Source organism: Sesamum indicum, linkage group LG2 (genome assembly GCF_026168435.1).
Source record: "Sesamum indicum cultivar Baizhima isolate 11 linkage group LG2, ASM2616843v1, whole genome shotgun sequence".
Taxonomy (NCBI): domain Eukaryota; kingdom Viridiplantae; phylum Streptophyta; class Magnoliopsida; order Lamiales; family Pedaliaceae; genus Sesamum; species Sesamum indicum.
This window is the reverse complement of record NC_142658.1, coordinates 1635242-1655182: the sequence shown is the minus strand read 5'-3', so window position 1 is coordinate 1655182 and position 19941 is coordinate 1635242. Positions and strand designations below refer to the sequence as shown.

The window sequence follows — 19941 nt, the reverse complement described above, 5'->3', positions numbered from 1 at the left end:
TCATTTTCAATTTTCAGCGAAAAATATGTACTTGCGATTTTCGTTTAAAATGTTAACAAATTTGAATTGAGTTTATATTGAACTACAGTGTCAAAATTCCGTCCCATGACCAACAAACCGGAACAGAAAGACTAGCAAATAAATTAACAACTCCCAGAATTTCAAAGGAAAAGAAGTACTTAAACTAAAATGATCCCACACAGTCACATATGAAATATCACATAGATACCTAATTTCCATTTCAGAAAATGAAGCCCAGACATCCAATACTGATGAGTAAAAAACATGCAGGAATTGTACTCCAATGCTTTGAATATTAGGAATAGGATTCCCATTTTCTTTTCATGGAACAAAGAAGCAAAAGCCAACCACAACTCAAAAGCCCCAAAACTTTGCATCAAATCATTCAATCTTTTTCCACTTCAATCCCACCAAGATTCCACACTTTACCACCTCAGTGATCCTACATTTTTCATTTTTAATTGTTTTTTATGGTAACATAAATTGGCAGGTAGCAACAAGATGAGACGGAACACGATAACATTTTCAAGATTAGATACAACGATGATTTAACATTGCGGAAATGGATACGGATATACAGATAGATGTACCGGTTTTCAGACCACAAGTTAGATACGAGTCATACATGCAGTACAAACTAATAACAACAGACTTATGATATAATACCGATAGGGGGGCAGACGATGGTAAGCTGCTGAGGGTTTTGGAGGAGCTTTACCGGCAACAGCAGGTGGAACAGCATGGCCATGAGGGTTCTGCTGTTGCTCGTTTGTTGGCAGAGGATTGGGTGATGCGTCGCTTGGAGGTGGTTTTGAGTGGATTTCGTCGTCACTAGCAATATCTTGACCTGGAGAAAGTAAAAATAGTTAAGACAGGACGGGCTGTGGTAATATCTTTCCAGAAGTAGTAACGATAACGACCAGGAACAATTCATCTGGACGAGTCGGCTTCATTTATATGGACACTGGATATGTGTTGAAGTGGACATGATAGTGTATAAACTGTATTGCCCTCGAGTCACGCCTCATTTAGACTACTCTGAGGTCTCCTTTTGACACATAAGATATTTCAGTGTGTGAATTCCCCATTTCTTCCTAGAATTCAAGATTTTTAAGTAATAAATCTGTACGAGTTCCTTCATAATTTAATGCGATATTCTCCATCTAATTCCTACTTTCTGTCTCAGGCTTTGATCTATTAGTTTCGCGGAAATATTGTTAAATGCCTAGGATAGAAGAAAAAAGCAAAACTAATATATCCAAGTTCCACTTACAATTGGAGTTAGACCAGCCGAGCTTCAATTTCTCCCAATCAAAAACCATGCGGTAACCCATTAAGAAGTTTTCTGCAAGGAAAATTAAGCACAAATGACCAAAAGGGAAAAGATTTTCTGATTTCCAGTTGCAAGAAAAGATTTGCAACTGCGCTATATATAGTGTCCGAGAGAGCATGAGGCATAAGTAAGAGGCAAGCACATGATATATAGGATTGCACAGAAAAAGAGTACTCACGTCCGATGAGGCCAATATCTCCATCTATACGTTGTATGCCCAAACAATATAAACCACCCTACATAAACATTTTCCTGTTATTGGAAGAGAAATATTGAATATTTGAATATAACAACTATTGTTGCTTGATTTGGAATTTAAATGACATAATGAATGAGAAACTCTTATACTTTCTTTATCAAAACCGTGAAAAGAATACAGCTCAACTGACCGTATTCTTTGCTTCTTGACCACAACAGATAAATGTAAAATAACAACAGAAATGCAAGTAAATCAACAGCAACAAAAGTAAAAACAGAGCAGAGAATCAGTAATTGACTTTTCATTTCTAATCAGTGAAATTTCGGGAAGCATCAGTTCTTTCTCATGGTCTGGCAAGACAGTCAAGTAAAAGATGAGGACGGTAAAACTATAAAATCGTAGAATAACGATAGAGCACAAAAGTCAAGTTTAGAACAAAATGAGTCAAACTGTCAGGAATTTGTTGACAAGTTCAAGCAAAAACTGGAACCTGGAAACTGATGGAAATGACAAGATAAATATGTAAAAACAAATAGTCAGGTATTTCATATTAACCACTTTTTAATAACTTTAAGAGAATGAACCACATTTGACATGCATAATGATCCCATCTAAGCGAAAGTTTGGATGGTGCAACTTCAAACGGTTAAGTTAGCCTGTGTTAGTATTTCATGATTATACAGCATGATATTAACATGATATGTTGAAGGACATGGATATGCACCTGATCATCAGCAATATGGAACATGGGATTTTCAATTAGAAGGCTTTGGTTCATGGAGAACACAAGTTTCATGCTGGGGATGTTCGGTACTTTAAGCGCACTGCACCAGAAAGCGGTGATAATCAGCTCTAGAGAAAAGTGCTAGCTAATAAAGCAATTGCAAAAACATAGAAAGATATCCAATTGAGCAAATGCTAGAAAATGCAGCTTTACCGAGCCTTGTAACAGTTCTCGAATCCCTGTATGGTGATCCTTGTAGCATTAGCTTGCCTGTGAAACTGAACATAGAGAAGATACTTAAGACATTTTAAAAAAATCACAAGGACCAGAACTAAAAAGTTGAATGAAATAATGAGTTGCAAAATCTTAGAGTCAATCTGTAGAACCTCCGAAGCAACTTGCTCATAGCTCTCACTGGGAAGATATGTGAACGATGACCCAGTATCAACTTGTGCTTTGTTTCCCGTTTTGTTTAGACAGGAGCTCCCAACACAATAAGTTTCCACTTCAACAATGTAAGCAAGACTGTATGATGAAACCAATATAGTTACAGAAGAGATATATTGGCATATAAATATAGTCGAAGTAACAAGTTAATAAGATGAACATATTAGCTTTCTAATGTTCGAAATAAAATAGGTGAGAAAGATGATAACAAACCTATTTCCTTCTAATGGTAAAAGAGAAGTAGATTTTTGAGATGAAGGCCCTTGGTCCCCAAAGTAGAGTCTACCGGAATAGCTCTTGTCATAGCAAAATGAGAATGAATGAGGAATAAGTCCTGACTTTGCAAGCAAACTTGGAACAGAAATGTCCCCTGGTCCTAATCCCATAACACCATCAGGAGCAACTCCATCCAAATATTGACCAGTTTGTTTGCTGCCACAGCTGCAATCAACAGGAAAAAATGGAACAAAATCTTAAGAATGGTGCTTGGAGAAGTTGGTATGAATTAGCCAAGCATACCCTATGATTATGGAAGCCTGTACGAAGCTTTGCTGTTTATTTCCTCCAACTGAAGCCAAATGCAACAGATCCTCAAAAAGAAATCCTGAGCTTGATGTATCATCAGACAGATAATTTACGGTATAAGGGCAATGCGCCTTTGGGGTATCACAATTAGGTCCCAATTCACACAATTCATGGCTGCAAGGTATGCGCTTGCTACTGCTTGAATGGGATGGGCTATACTCCCCTAGTTCTTTTTCCTGCAGAATAGATGCCCCAAACACAAGGGAGCACCTGCCAATCAATCACTCAAGTATTAACTGCTAAACCGGCTATCAGTTACTAGTCATAGTTCGTAGCTCAGGGAACTAACGTCTAACCCCCATATGAGGTATTCAACAACATTCAACAATAAAGCTTGAAAAAGAAATAAGAAATTGAGAAGATACTGTAGCCTAAGAGATTGGCATCAACTTTTCTCAAACAGAAACAGTCTTATTCATTACTATTTCCATAAAGTAATGACTGTTTTAATTATTTATCCGTGATATATCATGCCTCATGGCCTTCATTTACTAGCAAGGAAAGAAGCAAATAGCAGTAGGCTGCAGGTTAAACTCAGAATAAGGAACTGCAGTAACTCAATTCTTATTGTTTTAGTGGCAGTTCATCATTGCTAAATAATGATGAACTGCCACTAAATAATTTTGTTCCTTGATGCTCCTGAAGTCCCATTTAGAGTATTCCTCTCACAACTTCAATCAAGCGTAAACGTATGTATGCTTGTTTAGTTCACCAGACACAGAAACTGAGGTGTTAGCATAGAAGATTAGTGATAATAAACACATCATAAGATTTGATTTGGGGAACTGACAGCATACCAACATGTTGTAGTAACTTAAGGACAGTGGAGCACACTCTATACAATCACAAGGAACCCAAAACATATCACTTCCAGTATCCAAGGCTACAAGGAACGAATTGTTTGGCATCCCAATATCAATCCACGTATAATGCAACCTGAAAGCAAATATCATCGAAATCATCAGCACATCGCATTTGAATGGGAGTTAAAAGAGAGATATACAGAACAAAATAACACGTTAAAGATTAGCTAACTTTAAAAAGGACTATTTCATAAATGTGTCGAAAGCTTAGCTAACTTTTATCAATAGAAAAGGCATCTATAGCAATTGCAATGCCATATAGTTTCAAACCAGACTTATAAGATTGTATGATTAACTTGATAGTTCCCTGTATTGCTTAGGGAATAAGCATTTCTTAGATAATTCAATTATCAAGTGCTGACCTAGCCAATAAACTAAAACACAGATAAATAACCCAGTGAACAACGTTCAGGAATAGGCAAGGAAACAAATTTATGATCCTTGCAGGACCAAAAACGGTTAGTTCTCCTGAACAAACCATGTGGGATAGGTCCAAACTATCAGAAATGCCACATCAACCATTAATAATAGTAAAGGGGACCACATTACGAAGATCTTTGTCGTTTCTACTACTTCAGGTTTTAGCATGCTGAAGTAGGCAATGGGCTTCACGTCACTCCCGCCAGTGCATTAATAAAAGATCAAACCGGCTAACAAATCCAAATCACTGATTGCAGGCAAAAGGTTAACTTACTTTTTTGGATTTACAAATCTTTTTATATGGCGACAACGGATCTCTTTTTACATAAAACCTTCCTGTACCTATTCCAGAGAAACACCTACCAAATCAACGAGGATGTAATAGGTGGGTGCGAAAAACCTGGACAGTTGAAAAGAAGCAGAACCAGAAACCGGAGTACAATTTGGTTTGATCAATTCTTTTCCACCTATCCTTGTATACTCACAGTTAAGATTGCATCATATATGAAGATGATGAGCCTTTCGATATAAAGGAATTAAGCATGTCACCTCGGACATAATACGAATGAAAAAAATCAAAGGCAAAATATCCTTCATATTCATAGATTGTTTTATTTCTCTCTCTTTTTCCTTCAATTCTGTGAGGCATGCATTACTTTCTGTGAATAGGCAACCAAACAAATGAGAACGTGCTTCATTTTTTTCAACCCTATGAACATTGGAATCCTCCGAAAACAATGACAAGCAGCGGTTCAGTGAAAACATACTTCTTTTTCTGTTAGCATTACCATAAGTTAGGCAATGAAAATGCTCAAATACTTTATGAACCTGAAGAATGCAGATGATCTTACCCCAAAATTCAAAATTGAAAATCTGAGATCTTATTTTTTAGCTTGCTGAGCAACGAATTTAAAGTATAATCTCCAGAAAGCACAGCTACACTAAATACATAATTTAGTAAAAGAAGATTAAAAAAAAATCCACCTCCAACACACTCCCTCCACAATACACACACACAAAGAACATATAACGACATCAAACTGTTGCATCACTAATTGAGCTAAAAGTTTGAAAATAAAATACTGTAAAATAAAATGAAAACCCACAGTGACATTTAAACGTCCTGTTAGTGTTCATCTTTCCAGCCCATTTCCCCATCATGAGAAACAACTACTATAAGGCACATTGCTCAAAAGCACAACTAAAGAAATGAAGAAAATACACGCACACGCACACGCACACACACACCCAAAGGAAAAAAGAAGGGGGAAAAAAAAAAGAAAAGAAAAGAAAACCCACAAGAGAAAATGAGGCAAAGAAACACATACCAACCCATGTCATTGCCATAGTTAACAGTTCGGCCGCCCTGAGAAGTAACCAGAACCTGATTCTGAGCCCCAAGCCTCAGTCTTTGCCGCTTCAAATCATTCTCCAACAGCATCCTCATGTGCCCAAAGCTCTTCTTCTCCGGCCACGACGTCGTTCCGTTGCCCCCACCACTCTCCCCTCTGGAAACCCACGAGCTCCGCGCTTCATCCGAGAACCTGTGAATCAGCCTCCAAGAGTACATGGGCTTCGCCCCACAGCCATCACCAAGTACGAGAAACAGCACCAAAATCACACCAAAACGATGGGTTTTTCCCATGGAAGATTTCTCTTCGGGAAAAAAAAAAAGAGAGCAAAGAAATGCAGTTCAGCAGCGTGAAGAGTTGTCTCTCTCCGTTTATCCTCGCAGTTTTGCTAGTAGTGGTAAAGTAAAGTAGTTGAGAAGAGCAGAAGAGGCTTTGGATTCATATGCATAAATGTGCTTACATGGGCGGAGTTTCAGCACTGAGTGACCTCTTCCTTTCTTGGACACAAGAATCAAATAATTTAATACTCCCCACCTTTATTTTCACTTAATTAAACGATTCATTGCATCATTCAGTACATTTATATTTAAAAAATAATTTAATATATTAATAAAAATAAATTATAAAAAATTAAATTTGTTATAATTATAAGTATCTCTTATTATTTAACAAATTATAAATATTTCTTCAGATTTAATGATCATCTAACAAATATTCTTCTACAATAAATTATTTAAAATAAGTATTTATAATTTTTTAAATAATAAAAAAATATTTAATTATAAAAAATCTCAAGACAGCAATATATAATTTTTATCTAATTCAACCAAACTTGACAAAAATACAAGAAACTATTATAAAATGTAAATTTACGTCCGTGGAATCGAACATAATTATTTTATTATGAGACCTCAATTTTACGGAACAAACAAGATATGAGTGGGACCCTTTAATTTTTTTTAATTCCTTAACTACCCTTCACATTTAAAATTCCTAAATCCGAATTGAAAATTTGAATAAAAAAAATAAAAAATACATACTTGATAAATAAATTGAATAGAATTATATTCTAAAATTTGGTCCAATTTAAAATTAAATTAAAAAAAATCAATTTGGTATTCAAATTTTGCTTCTCCCAAAACTTGGTAATCAAACGATACTGAATAATGAAATATTGTTTTTTTTACATATTTGAATTTGAATTTATATGTATATATTATTTATATATGTCAATTATTTTATTCTATTTTTTATTATTTACTTTTGAAAAAATAAAATATAAATAAAGACGTATAATTATTACTTAATTTCTAAACTTTTAACCATTTTTTTAATAAGAAATCGGTTTATCAAGATACTTAATTGAAAAAATAATTATACGATTATAAAAATCAAACCAGTTAATTTAGTTCGATATTTGCTATAGCATATGAACTGTCTATTTACCGAAATTTTGGTTCGATTCGAATCTAGTTTTACGAATCATACACTCTAATATATAATTCGTAATTTTTATTTTAAGAATGAAATATCTTATTTTTTATTGACATTGAAATTTTAAAATAATAGTTAATAAAAAATATATATTATAATTTTATACTATTTCGGATGAAAATGCTAATTTTTCTATAGAATTGTCTTTTTTTAAAGAAAATATAATTTTATTTCAGCATTTTCCGAAAAAGGATAATTTAATTATATATATATATGTATGTATATATATGGGGACAAAAGAGAGTATAATTAATCAATGAAACAGTCATACATCCAAAGGGAGTCAGGAGAACAGACGTGGCAAGTGTTGGCCACAAGTGGGTATTTTCTGTAATTTTAATTTAAATATTAAATTAAATTCAAATTTTTTAATCACATTTTTAATTTTGTCATTTCATATGAGTTAATTAATTCATATTTCTTGTTTCATGTAATCATGTTTGCTATTTTTATTTGGGGATAATTACACTCTCATTTCTTCTCTTGAGATTTGATGTAATTATACGTAAATTGTCTATAGTTTGAAAAATTATATCTAGCACTCATTGAGTTTGAAAATTACAATGACCTCCTATGAGGTATGGCATAATTATGAGTACCCCTCGTTGTTTGAAAAATTACAAATACCCTCTGATGTTTGATGAAATTATGTAATCCTTGGATGGAAGTATGAAATTGTCAACTTTGCCCTTACTGTATATGTTTAGTTTTTTAAAAAGATTAAAAATTTATTAAAAATCGAAGGGATAGATGAATTTTTTTTAAAAATTATCCACTTTGTCCATAAAAAATAAATAAAATTATAATTTTTAATCCACAAGGACATTTTGGTCAATTCACCATAAAATAGATGGAAATCTAATAGATTGAGCTAATTGTTAGACGACCATTAAGATCAAGAGAGTATTGATAATTTTTCAAACAACAATGAGTATTCATAATTATGTCAAATCTCAATGTGTATACATCTGTTTTTAATTTCACTTGTCTTAGACGTCTATTTTTCATTTGAACAAATCGAACCCTTAATTTCATAATTTTGTCATTAAATTATTGGTTGAATAGTAATTTACCCCATGTGATATTGAAAATAACTATATTACCCCTTTATGAAAAAAATATAGCAATTTACCCCCCTATATTTTTTAAAATGAAGCAATTTACCTCATTTTAAAAATCATAGAGGAGTAAATTATTGTATTTTAAAAAAATAGATGGAGGTAAATCGCTGTTTGTTTTTTCACCATAAAATATGATGAAAATCTAACTAAAACTATTGGATGAGGCTAACTGTTAGATGACCGTTAAAATCATGGGGTTATTGATAATTTTTCAAATAATGGGAGGATTATTCGTAATTATGCCAAACTTTAGGGGATGTTCTTGTTATTTACCCTAAAAAACAAATTTTTTCATTTACAAACGATGGTTTGTAACATTGGATATTAATTTTTTTATTGTATCGATGATATTCTTATATTAATTAACTTAAATTATTTTTTTTAAAATATAATGTTGATTAATATATTATATTTTTATTTATAATATAGTTTAAAATATAAAAAGCTATTTATTATATATATATGTGTATGTATGAATAATGCGTCACAACAACAAATATATAATTAAGTGAAGAGAGAGAGGAAATGAAAACAAAAGAGTACAGATGTTAACGTGTGCAGGGATGGACAGTGCGGCAGCCAACCAGAGCCGCTGAATTATGGTCTCGTGATTGTGGCGACGTCGTTTTATTATTATATTAACTAAATCAAATTAAGGGCGAGATCTTCGAGGTCGCGTGTCACGCGGAGCACATTCCGGAACTCTTAAAATGAGAAATTATATTTTTCTGTTGGAGAAAAAATAATACTATATTTACGTCCTCTAGAAAATTCTTCATTTATAATTAATTTTTTTCGTTAGAGTTTGACCAAAAAATATAGAAAAAATTATATAAATTTTTTATTTTATTCTTTATCCAATATTCCCTAAATAATAGTTTTTTACTAGTAAGGAAAAAAATATAATATGTATAAAGTCAAAGAGATGTAATTACTATAAAATGTTATTTTAAATTATTGCAATTGAATAGAAATTAGCTGTTGATAAATGAAAAAACTAATCATATTTTGATTTTTTTTTTTCTTTTACTTCCTATATAGGGGGTGAAGTTAATATCGTTGATGCGTGCGAAGGTCCAGCCACACGGCAACAATCAACGAATCTTCTAGAAAATTTTAATATTAACGAAGGACTAACCTGCAAAACATATATTGTCACTCTTAAATCAATAAGGGTTTACTCAAAAAGTAAAAGGGAAAACTCGAGATGATGTGGGAACAATAATTGAATATGATGATAACATGATATAATTCATGTGGAGTGAAAAGAGCGAGCTAAACGTAGTTTGAAATCGAGAGAAATGAGAGTATGAGAATGTGTTACTAAAATGACTACATAAAGAGTCAATTTATAGGTGACCGTAGCGCAAGATTCGAAAAATGGTTATTTAATCATATACTATTGGAAATTTGCACGAGTTGTTACTCTACAAAAAAATCCGTTCATTATTTGAACTTATCTAGATGAAGATATGATCTTTTGACTGAAGCTTGTCCAAACTGTCCGAGAATCCAGGAATATGTTACTTGCTAGTTAAAGAGTTAATTAAAGCTGGATTACTTGGAGTTAGTTACAGATCTTTAGTATGACGTGTCTTCAGGTGTCAACATTTTGTGCGACCTGTAGTTGCTACTGTATGCTGGCTCATTTTATTGGATTGAGCTCGTTCTTTGGGCTTGCCAGGTTAGTGAGATTAAAGCAGTTATGGCTTAATACCTTGCTTCACGGGCCAGTAGGACCTGACTTGCTGTGTTGCTCGATGGGGGCCCACTTTCTTATTTTTGGGCTTTGAGAAAGAATATTTGAGGAGACATCATCACCCCCCTTTAGGAGTGCAAGACTTGGTGTCAAACTTCTGGAGTAGGAAGAAATAGTCCTATAACAAAGAAAGAGTTTATTTAGCAGGAAAAATCCTATTATGCTGGGCCACATGGGTGTAACCAATTATGCTAGTCATAATCGTCTTTCCAGCGTATGCCGATTTGGAGAAATCAGTGCAAATCTCAAGAGAAGTAAGTGATAGTTATCAAGTATAGTAGGATAAAATAGACCTGTTGGTAAGCGGGGCTATGCGCCCTTTCATTAGTCAGTAGTATCCAGCTAGGGGAGAGAGTACCAGAGTCCTATCCTAATAAGATTTCTTCACAAGTTTGTTTTATAAGGGAAGCGAACCCCTCCTTCATGACTAGGCCCTATTTTTGAATTTTCCTATCGGGTAAGTACTAATAAAAGAAGAGGACCAAGTGATCCTAGTTTTACTGAAGCCAGTGTCAGGTCTACAATAGTAAATTTGTTTAGGAGATAAAAATTGCGGACTGTTAAATAGATCAAGGCGTAGTTAGTCTCTTGCTATTGAGAAGGAAATAAATCCTCTCTAGGTGAAAACATATCAGTCTAGTTGGTTTAGCCAGGCATAAATAAGCTAGAAAGTAGAACATCTTGCCAATAGAGTTAGGTTATTATTGTTGTGCTAAGGCCTATTAAGGGCGTGCTGGACTAGAGGGGGTTAAAACCTGGATGATGTACTATTCCTTACAAGTTATTGAGAGGGGAATAATTGTCTTGCTGGAGAAAGGATGAGAGGTGGGAACCTTTCAAAACTTTTCTATTAATATATAGGTAAAACGATAAGTGGAGACGTGTCCGCAGTGCAAGTTAGGACCTCCTAAGTAATGATAATTCTATATCTGTCTTCCTACTGCAGAGCAAAGTATGACCGACTGGAAGCCGCTTATTTAGTAGAACAAGTTAAGTAATAATAAGGAGGCCAACTAAAGCCGGTCTTACTCCCAGGAGGTGGATAAAACCTGTCGTGACAAGAAACTAACATTTTTTCTAAGTCCCAGTAGGAAATCCTCCCAAAAGATGATATAGGGCCCTGCTGATAAAACAAGTTGAGTATGCATATGCTTTAAGTGATCGCATTATGTGTAGTTTCTTACATTTGTTAGTTAGTCAGTTCTATTAATGAGTAGGCTGAGACATAAGCATTATCTTGATTGATGCAACCAAATATGTAAATATGCTAAAAGGTTAAGCATCCTGTTGATATAGTATGGTCATCTCTTCTATGTTATGAATTATTAATGGCTAGATATGCTTAGATTAAGTTAGGACTTGTCGAATACTATTCCGCGCAGCATGCTGTGGACTCATTAGGAGTCACTAGACTGCTTCGCTAGAGAGAGAGAGAGAGAGAGAGAGAGAGACAGAGACACACACACACAGAGAGAGAGAGAGAGAGAGAATATAGAACCTATGGAGGGCATTTTATTTGTTTACGTTAAGCAGGGAGTGGGTACCTGACTAGTAAGCGATGTCTGCTAGGTGTTGTTTATTCTGAGTCAGGTAGCTTGCTGCTAAGCAATAAAAAGTACGACATGCTGAAAATCATTTAGTTAGTAGGGCATAACGTAACTTGTTTATTAAGCGAAGTAGGAAACAATTTTCTGTGGGCCGACAATCCTACTAATGAGTCGACAAAGCATGAGGGCCACTTATTCTTACTGACAAGAAGAAAAAATACGACCCATTGCGAGCCACTTACTCTTTAGAGCTTAGAGTGAACTACGAGTAAGCATTTAAAGACTAGCCTACTCTGGGCAGGTTATTTCTGTGAGGAAGGCGAGAGATGCTTAATTGTTGATGTAGTGAAGGCTAAGGTCTATTTAATGCAGCTAATATTGAGGAAAGGTTGAGACCTGCTGATAATGACATGTACGACTTGCTGAAGATCGGCTATTTAGGAGGGCAGGTTAATAATTGTTAATAAATCAGGAGACACATACCTTAATGAAAGCTGGTTGTTTAGCGGAGTGGGATGCGACCAAATAATGAGCAAGATGCAACTTGCTGGGGGCCAGTTACTTGATGGAACAGTGCACAAAGCGACCTACTATGGGTTGATTTGTTCAGCTAGCAGGGTATGACTTATTGATAAGTAGTGCCACAAGAGATAAACCAAATATTGGCATGTGAGAGTTGGGTGTAACCAAGCGTGGTCTACCATAAGCCAATTATTTCATAAATAAGGCCGTGACATGTTGGTAAGTACTACAAGGTGTGGCCCGCTCATAGGCCAAATATTTGTACGGCAGGTTAAGACCTGCCAATGTAGTAATGAGAATGTACTTTTGGCTATGAGACGATTACTCAAAGGAGCAGGGTGCTATCTGCTGATGGCTAGTGTAATATGCGGCACGATAGGGACAAGATTATGCAATAGAGCAAGTTATGACTAGCTAAGTGACAAGTGTTCTGGAGATGTTTTTCAATTGTTGAGCAAAGCAAGGTAAAATGAACCTCTTAATTGGTAGAATAAGGTGAAGCATGCTAACAAACAGAGCAAGGAATGACCCATGTGAGCCACTTATTTCATAGAGTAGGTTATTTCTTGCTGATGAGCAAAGGCGTGGCATGCTAAAAGCCATTTATTAGCACGACAAGTTCGAACTTACTGATAGAATAATGGTATCACCTAAAATGGGACCTAATTATCCATTAAGACGGGTTGTGGCCTGTTGATGAACTTGTAAGAAACAACTTGCTATAGACCACCTATTTAGTAGAATAAAAGTTAGGACCCGCTGATAAATGATAAATATGAGTAGTATTTATGTAAAGTAGGGCCTAGTTAGTATTAGGGCTTATTAGCGCACTGAGGCCAGTAAAGAAGTAAAGGCATGTCGGACCCTTAAGCTAGCAAGATAGCAAGTGTGTGCCATCTTAGGGCGACTTACCAAGGGTCATAACCAATAAGAGAGTAAGTGTGCGCTTGTTAGTGGCTGTTTATCAAGGGTTGCTGCCAATAACAGAGTAGGTGTGTGCCAACTAAGGGCGGTTTATGGCTTGAAGCTAGTAGAGGAGATTATTATCCTACTGATCATAGATAAAGTAATGTAAGGTAAATGAGCATAGCAGCATTGCTTAGGGAGATAGTAATAATGATTATTAATGAAAGCAAAAGAAGTTTGGGTGAAGGAAAAGTTTAAGAGTACCCCTTTTTGAGATCGTAGGCCTTCTAAGGCTGGAAACGTTTTCTCTCACTTGCCGAAGTAATCCACTACTGCCAACAGGAAATTTCATTTTCCTTGTGCAATTGGGGATGATCTCACTATATCCATTCCTCCTATGCGAAAGCCGCACGAACCTTCATGTATCTCCTGCAACCCAATTTTTCCCTCATCTACTAATAAGCATTGGAGGTAGAGTTGAGTGGAGTTGCGTTCTTAGGGTATTCCTCCTATCAAGGTAAATCTGGCTACCCTGCTCCTCAGGCAGGCTAACCCATTTTCATCAATTGGAAAGGTTTCTTCCTAGAGGTAGTCAGTGAGGTTTTTCCTCCAATCCGTGTTGATCTGCAAGATATTTGCATCGGTAGCATTAGTAAGTTTAATGAGCATTTTTACAGTGATAGCGTGAGTGCTGCAGTTGAGCAATGTACTTCGCGTTGTTGTTCTGTGTGCAGGGAATCTTGAGGAGCTTAAAGCTCTTCAACCTGCTCCTTAACTCATTTATTTTAGAAATATACTCCTTTATTCTTTCCTCCTGGGTATTATAGGTATCCTCCATCTGGTAGGTCACGAGTAAGGATCTAAGTAGGCTCTCGTGCTTCTGCTATTTTAGGGTTTAGCTAGAGGATCCTGGTTGTTTTGCTGAGTTAGTTAGAGCCACTATGATATTCAATTAACTCTTCAGTGCATTATACTTGAGCAGGGGACTTCATTCCCCTGCTTATCGTATTGCATAAGTTGTTTGCCCTTCTACTTATTGGGCTGAGGTGGATGTACCTCCATGCCTCTCTTGTGTCCTCCTTTCTCAGACTTGATATATCATTTCCTTGTTGTGTATTGGTCACCTGTTATCTTTCCCACTCATTCTCCAACAAGGAACTTCAGTTTCATGTGGTAGGTGGACACAACACAGCTTGGAACACCTGGAGGGAGGGTTTCCCTAAACTGGCATTGTATGCAGAGGGCATTTGTACTCTAAGAAACTAGATCAATTTTGTATTTCAATTGGGCTCTACCCCTAGTAATAGGGGGGAAAAAGATTTTTCGTAGGGAATGGACCACTTCCCCTGCAAAATCATACAGGGAGATATCTAACAGCTCTAGTGGAGTATCACTATTACTGAGGTCTATCTGTTGGTAGACCTTGTAAAACAATATATTAGTTGAGTTGGCGGATGCCACAAATATATGCCGAACAATATAATTAACAAGAGTAGCAAAAATGACAAATTCATCATTATGAAGTAAGTGAATTCCTTGTGTATAAATAGGTCCAAAGTGGATCATGGATCCCTTGGTGGTGCTTTGTGGTCAATCTCCACGACCGTTCTAGCAGTGTGAACATGTCCACGTCTAACTCTCTTGGAGGCCCCATCAGTAGGTCCTTATGTTTTCATGCGAACTACTCCCTCAGCGGGTATATTTTTCAAGCTTTGATCCTCAACAGGAATTTTTTCCCTTTGGAGTTCCCTCCTAGAACCAGCGGGTTGCTCTTCGCTCCTTGAGAATCGCATTTTCTAGAGTGTTCCTCTCATTGTTAACGATATTGATCTTTGTCTATGCAGTCTCGTAGATAAACAGCTTGAATGAATCTTTCTATCTCTCGTCGTAGCTGGAGGCATCTAGTGGTATCATGTTCGTACTCTTATGATACTTGTAGAAGTATCTTGATTTGAGAAGTTGTGGGCACATCCTCAGCACTCTTGGGTCACTAGAGATTGAGATGTAGGTTTTTGCCATGAGCATCCTTGCTGAGCTAGTGATGAGCAAGGTGAACTGTTCACTATTTGGCTCAAGAGGATATAATTGACCCCTTAGGTTTCTCTTGACTTGCAGGGAGAGGTGGTTTCATTGTCCCTTCTCCTATCACATTTGTCGCCCTTGATCACCAGCTGAGCATCTTCTAGATTCATGTATTTCTCTGCTCGCACTAGCAAGTCGTGGAAGTTGGCGGCAGGCTTCTTAGCCAACGATTGGAAGAGAGGTCTGAATCGGAGTACCTGCGTGAGAGTGCTAATTAGTACTCTTCCTATTAGGCAGTGGAACCTCTAGGGTGACATTGTTGAAATGTTGGACAGATGCCCTCAAGGTCTCATTCTAGTCCTGTTTCATTTTGAAAGGGCTGATATCCAATTTTGGTATTTCTTGTTGCTAGCAAATTGGTCTAGAAAAAGAACTCTAAATTTTGAAAAAACGTACTGATCCAGCTACAAGTTGATCAAACCATTGCTGGGTAGATTCAGTTGATGTAGTAAGAAATACGCGACATTTAATACCATCTGCATACCTGTGCAACAGGGTTGCATTTTCGAACTTAGGAATGTGCTCAGTAGGGTCTATAGTGCAAGTAGATGAGAAGACACCCTGAAGTGACAAGGAGTTTTTCTACCATGTTGTCAGTGATGAAGGGAATACAATGCTCCAAGAGTGGGGCTTCCTTACTTACCTATTGGCGAAGTTCCACTAGTTCCTATCATGGGAGGTTCTTGGTTGGTCCCCTCTTTGCTGTCAGGATCAACGGGGGTAAGTTTGTCTTGCTAGAGCACAATTAGGGAAAGAAGTATTTCCCTGAAAAGAGTCGTTGTCACCTCCATTGTTTGATCTAATCATTTCTCACACCTTTAGCTCAAGTGTTCCTATGGTCGGCAAAATGATGCATGCTAGGGTCCAGCCGCACAATAAGGATTGAAGGATCTTTGTGAAAACCCTATAGTTAATGAGGGACTAAATTACAAAACTTGAGATGATGGGAGACCAATGGTGGAATATGACGATAATGTGATATAATTTATATGGAGTGCAAAAAGTGAGCTAAAAGTAGCTTGAAAATCGAAGAAAATGAGAGTGTGAGTTTGAGAGAATGTGTTACCAAAATGTCTGTATAAAGAATCAATTTATAGGCAACTGTAGAGCAAAATCTAGGAAGTGGTTATAGTGAATCACACACCATTGGAAAGTTGCACATGTTAGCTACTCAACAAAAAAAGTTAGTTCATGATTTGGACTTATCTAGACGAAAATATAACCTTTTGATTGAAGCTTACCCAACCTGTTCGAAAATCCGAGAATTTGTTACTTGCTGGTTAAAGAGTTAATTCCAACCAAATTACTTGGAGTTAGTTGGAGATCTTTTAGTATGATGTGTTCTAAAGTGTCAACTTCCTATGCAACGTGTCATTCCTGTTGTATGCTGACTCATCTTGTTGTATTATGCTAATTTTTTAGGCCTGCCAAGTTAGTAATATTAAAGCACTTTATGGATTTTAATACCTTGCTTCATGGGCCAGTAGGGCTTGACGTGTTGGGCTGCTTGATTAGGGCCCACCTCTTTATTTTTTGGACTTTGGGGAAGAATATTTGAGGAGGCATCATCAATCATTGTTGCATCTATTTCGTTGAATATATTCTTATTCAAGTATTCCATTTAGTGATTCAAGAAATAGATGTAACAATGGTGTACACTCCATCTGTATAGGAAGTTAAAAAAAATGAAAATATGACTAGTTTTTTAATTCATAAATGATTATCTTTTATTCAACGGTTATAATTCAATAATAATATTTTATTATATTTACACCCTTTTGAATTTATATATATATATATATATTATATTTACTGCTTACAAGTATAAATTAATTATATTACTAGGGAAATGCTGAGTAAAGGGTAAAATTGAAAGTTGATGTAACTTTTTTTTTTATATCAGTATTTTTCGTGCAAACCTTAACGGGAGGGGGTTAGATGTAAATAGAAAGTTTCGGAGGGGGTATAAGTATAATTTTAATTTTTGTAAAAGAAAATATAATTTCATATTTTGAAGTGACCCAAGTGTAACTAAACTTATTTTTTAATTTTTTTAGTACTTATTAAATTTATTTAATTTCTAAAATAATTTTTTAGTTATCTAAGTATATTTATTGAGCTTATAATAAGTGAAAATAATAGATTAAATTAAAATAAACATTAAAAAAAGCCAAAAAAAGCGTGAAAAAATATTATATAAAAAATCATATTAAAAAGTCCTTCATATATACTTTTAGTAATAACATTTAGATATATTTTTGGTCCTGTAATTTTAATATTTTGATACTTTATCTTTTATCTTTTTAGGATTTCAAAAGAGTCCTATAATTTTTTGGCATTTCACAATTTTGGCCTTTTTAGTGCTGGATTTTGTAAAAAACGTTGGAACAAAACATGCACACCTCACATGGTTCATTTATATTGGAGTTTTTGTTCTAATTGATTCATTTTTGCCAACATGGACGAAAAATTTTAAAAAAAATAACGTGTGTACTCTTTTGCATCCTAAAAAGATAAAAGATAAAAACAACAAAATCGCAAGTGATACATGATTTATTCCAACAATTAACTCTTGCAAAATTCGGAAGCAGAAGAATCAAAATCACAAAATATAAAAAAATCACAGAACTATTTTACAATCACAGAAAGATAAAAAAATAAAAACATCAAAGTGCCAGAATTAGATGACAAAAATATATTTAAGCATTATTAATAGTACTTAGGAATTGAAGCACATTGAATAATTTAAAATTTTAATTATAGCAAAAATTCAAATAAAATAGTAGTACAATTTTATTTATACAAGCGGTCCTTCCTCGTACCAAAAAGATGCCAACAGTGGTGAGTTTAGCAGCAGCAATGATGGCTACTTTACAGCAGCAGTAGGAGAGCAGCCACGTAATTGTAGAGTAAAAGTGCTTTTTGACCAGCAATTCCCTTTGTGCGATTACTATAATAACTCCTCACGATTATTTGATTCTACTTTTATGACTTTTGAGAAGCATAAAGCTAAGCTCAAGGTATGGTACCACGCTTACTTCACTATATGCCTACGTTGGTCTGCTTTGTGTGTTGTTTTGGCCTGTCTACAAGATTTATTTATTTATTTATTTATATATAGATCAATGAGTGATTTATTATATGCATAGCAAAAATAGCGTCAAACTTTTGTTGCGGGTGAAGTCAACATGTGATACTCATATGACTCTTTTTTCCTGCAAATAATTGTATTAAAATTGCTTGTCTTTTTTACGATTGTTTGGGCATGGGATTATAAGTGCACTATCTTGTGGGACCTGATCGATTATCCCTGTAAAATTTGGAACTGAAGTGCGACATCCCCTTATAGTGGGATGAAAAATGCAAATTTATCTGTTAATCATGCTCTCTTCGTGTAAAAGAGTTTTGATTTTGTGCCAAATATGTAACACCCTCTAATAGCACCACGATTATATCATTCTTAAATATCATACTAAGTATAAGCTCTGTTTATATATACATATGCACATAATTCGGTCCCTGTTGAATATATATACACGTAATCTCAACGTCTCAACAAACACAATCAGTTTCTCATCTATAAGATTATATATATGCACATATCAGACAACATAAAGTAAAATTATTATAATTAGTTCCCACACCATCCATATTTTTAATTAATCTTAATACATTCCCAAAATTTGATTTGTATTTTTTACTGACGAAGAGGAGAAAATCGCATACTGGCCCGAGTTGAATGAAATGCAAGGTTTGAACCTAGCCCTTGATGGGTAGACACCTCAGGATCTACTCCTACTCGTTGTCTGGAAGTTTGCTGATGCTTGTGTTTATGTGGGTGGGTGGGTGGTGACCGCCCATCCTCAGTTAATATATATATTTTTTATTTTTCTAATTCTTTTTAAATATTCATTACCTCCATCCTATTTTTCTTAATTAGTATAATTTGTTCCAAAATATTTTGTAAAGCTCCAATTTGCTCCATTTAAATTTTAATATAATCAATATTTGAATTTATAATTTATTTACTGATTAACTAAATTTCGTAAATATTTACTAATTATCCCTCAATTATGTATTAAAAAATCTGTGAACGTTACAAAACATGACTCATATTATTTTTGTTCCTGAATGCAAAAACCCTTATGACAAGTTGAAAGGGACTTTCTCAAGCATGCCATAACTCAACATAAAGCGTGTTATCAGGCTACAACCATAATCGTAGAGGGTGTTTTTGCCCTTGTACAGGGGCATTTTAGCCTCTGTCCGAAGGATATTTTTTGCCTTCGCACGGAAGAATTTTCTCTATAGATGAAGACGTAAAAGGATAATTTTTACATCTATACTTACTGCAATTACTGAAAATTTCCTCATGATTTTTTATTGATGGGTATGAATTATGATTTGAGACACTTGCTCTAATAACATTCTCATTTCTAATACCTTCAAACTACTTTATCATTTTGCTCCAAGCTAAAGAAAACAAGACTTAAGATTGAATTGGCTTTCCTTACTTGATGACTCTGTGGATTGCAAAGTGGATAGTAATACTTAGTTTTAGCTTTA

The 19941-nt window shown here is 35.0% G+C and overlaps 1 protein-coding gene across 2 annotated transcripts; it reads right to left on the bottom strand.

Annotated features, from left to right (window-relative positions):
* Window positions 1-552: 552 nt before the first annotated feature.
* Window positions 553-6437, bottom strand: LOC105176850 (aspartic proteinase-like protein 1). 2 transcript variants are annotated; one of them, XM_011099787.3, is made up of 10 exons: window positions 5921-6436; window positions 4107-4245; window positions 3244-3485; window positions 2938-3165; window positions 2664-2802; window positions 2491-2555; window positions 2278-2377; window positions 1533-1590; window positions 1295-1366; window positions 553-868 (listed from the first exon to the last, which is right to left on the bottom strand). In XM_011099787.3, exons 1-10 carry the CDS (start codon window positions 6235-6237, stop codon window positions 630-632), a joined length of 1599 nt encoding a protein of 532 aa, XP_011098089.1. In that variant the 5' UTR covers window positions 6238-6436; the 3' UTR covers window positions 553-629. The 2 variants fall into 2 exon arrangements, with proteins under 2 accessions (XP_011098089.1, XP_020553813.1); XM_020698154.2 differs by having other exon boundaries at window positions 728-868; window positions 1533-1606; window positions 5921-6437.
* Window positions 6438-19941: the final 13504 nt, after the last annotated feature.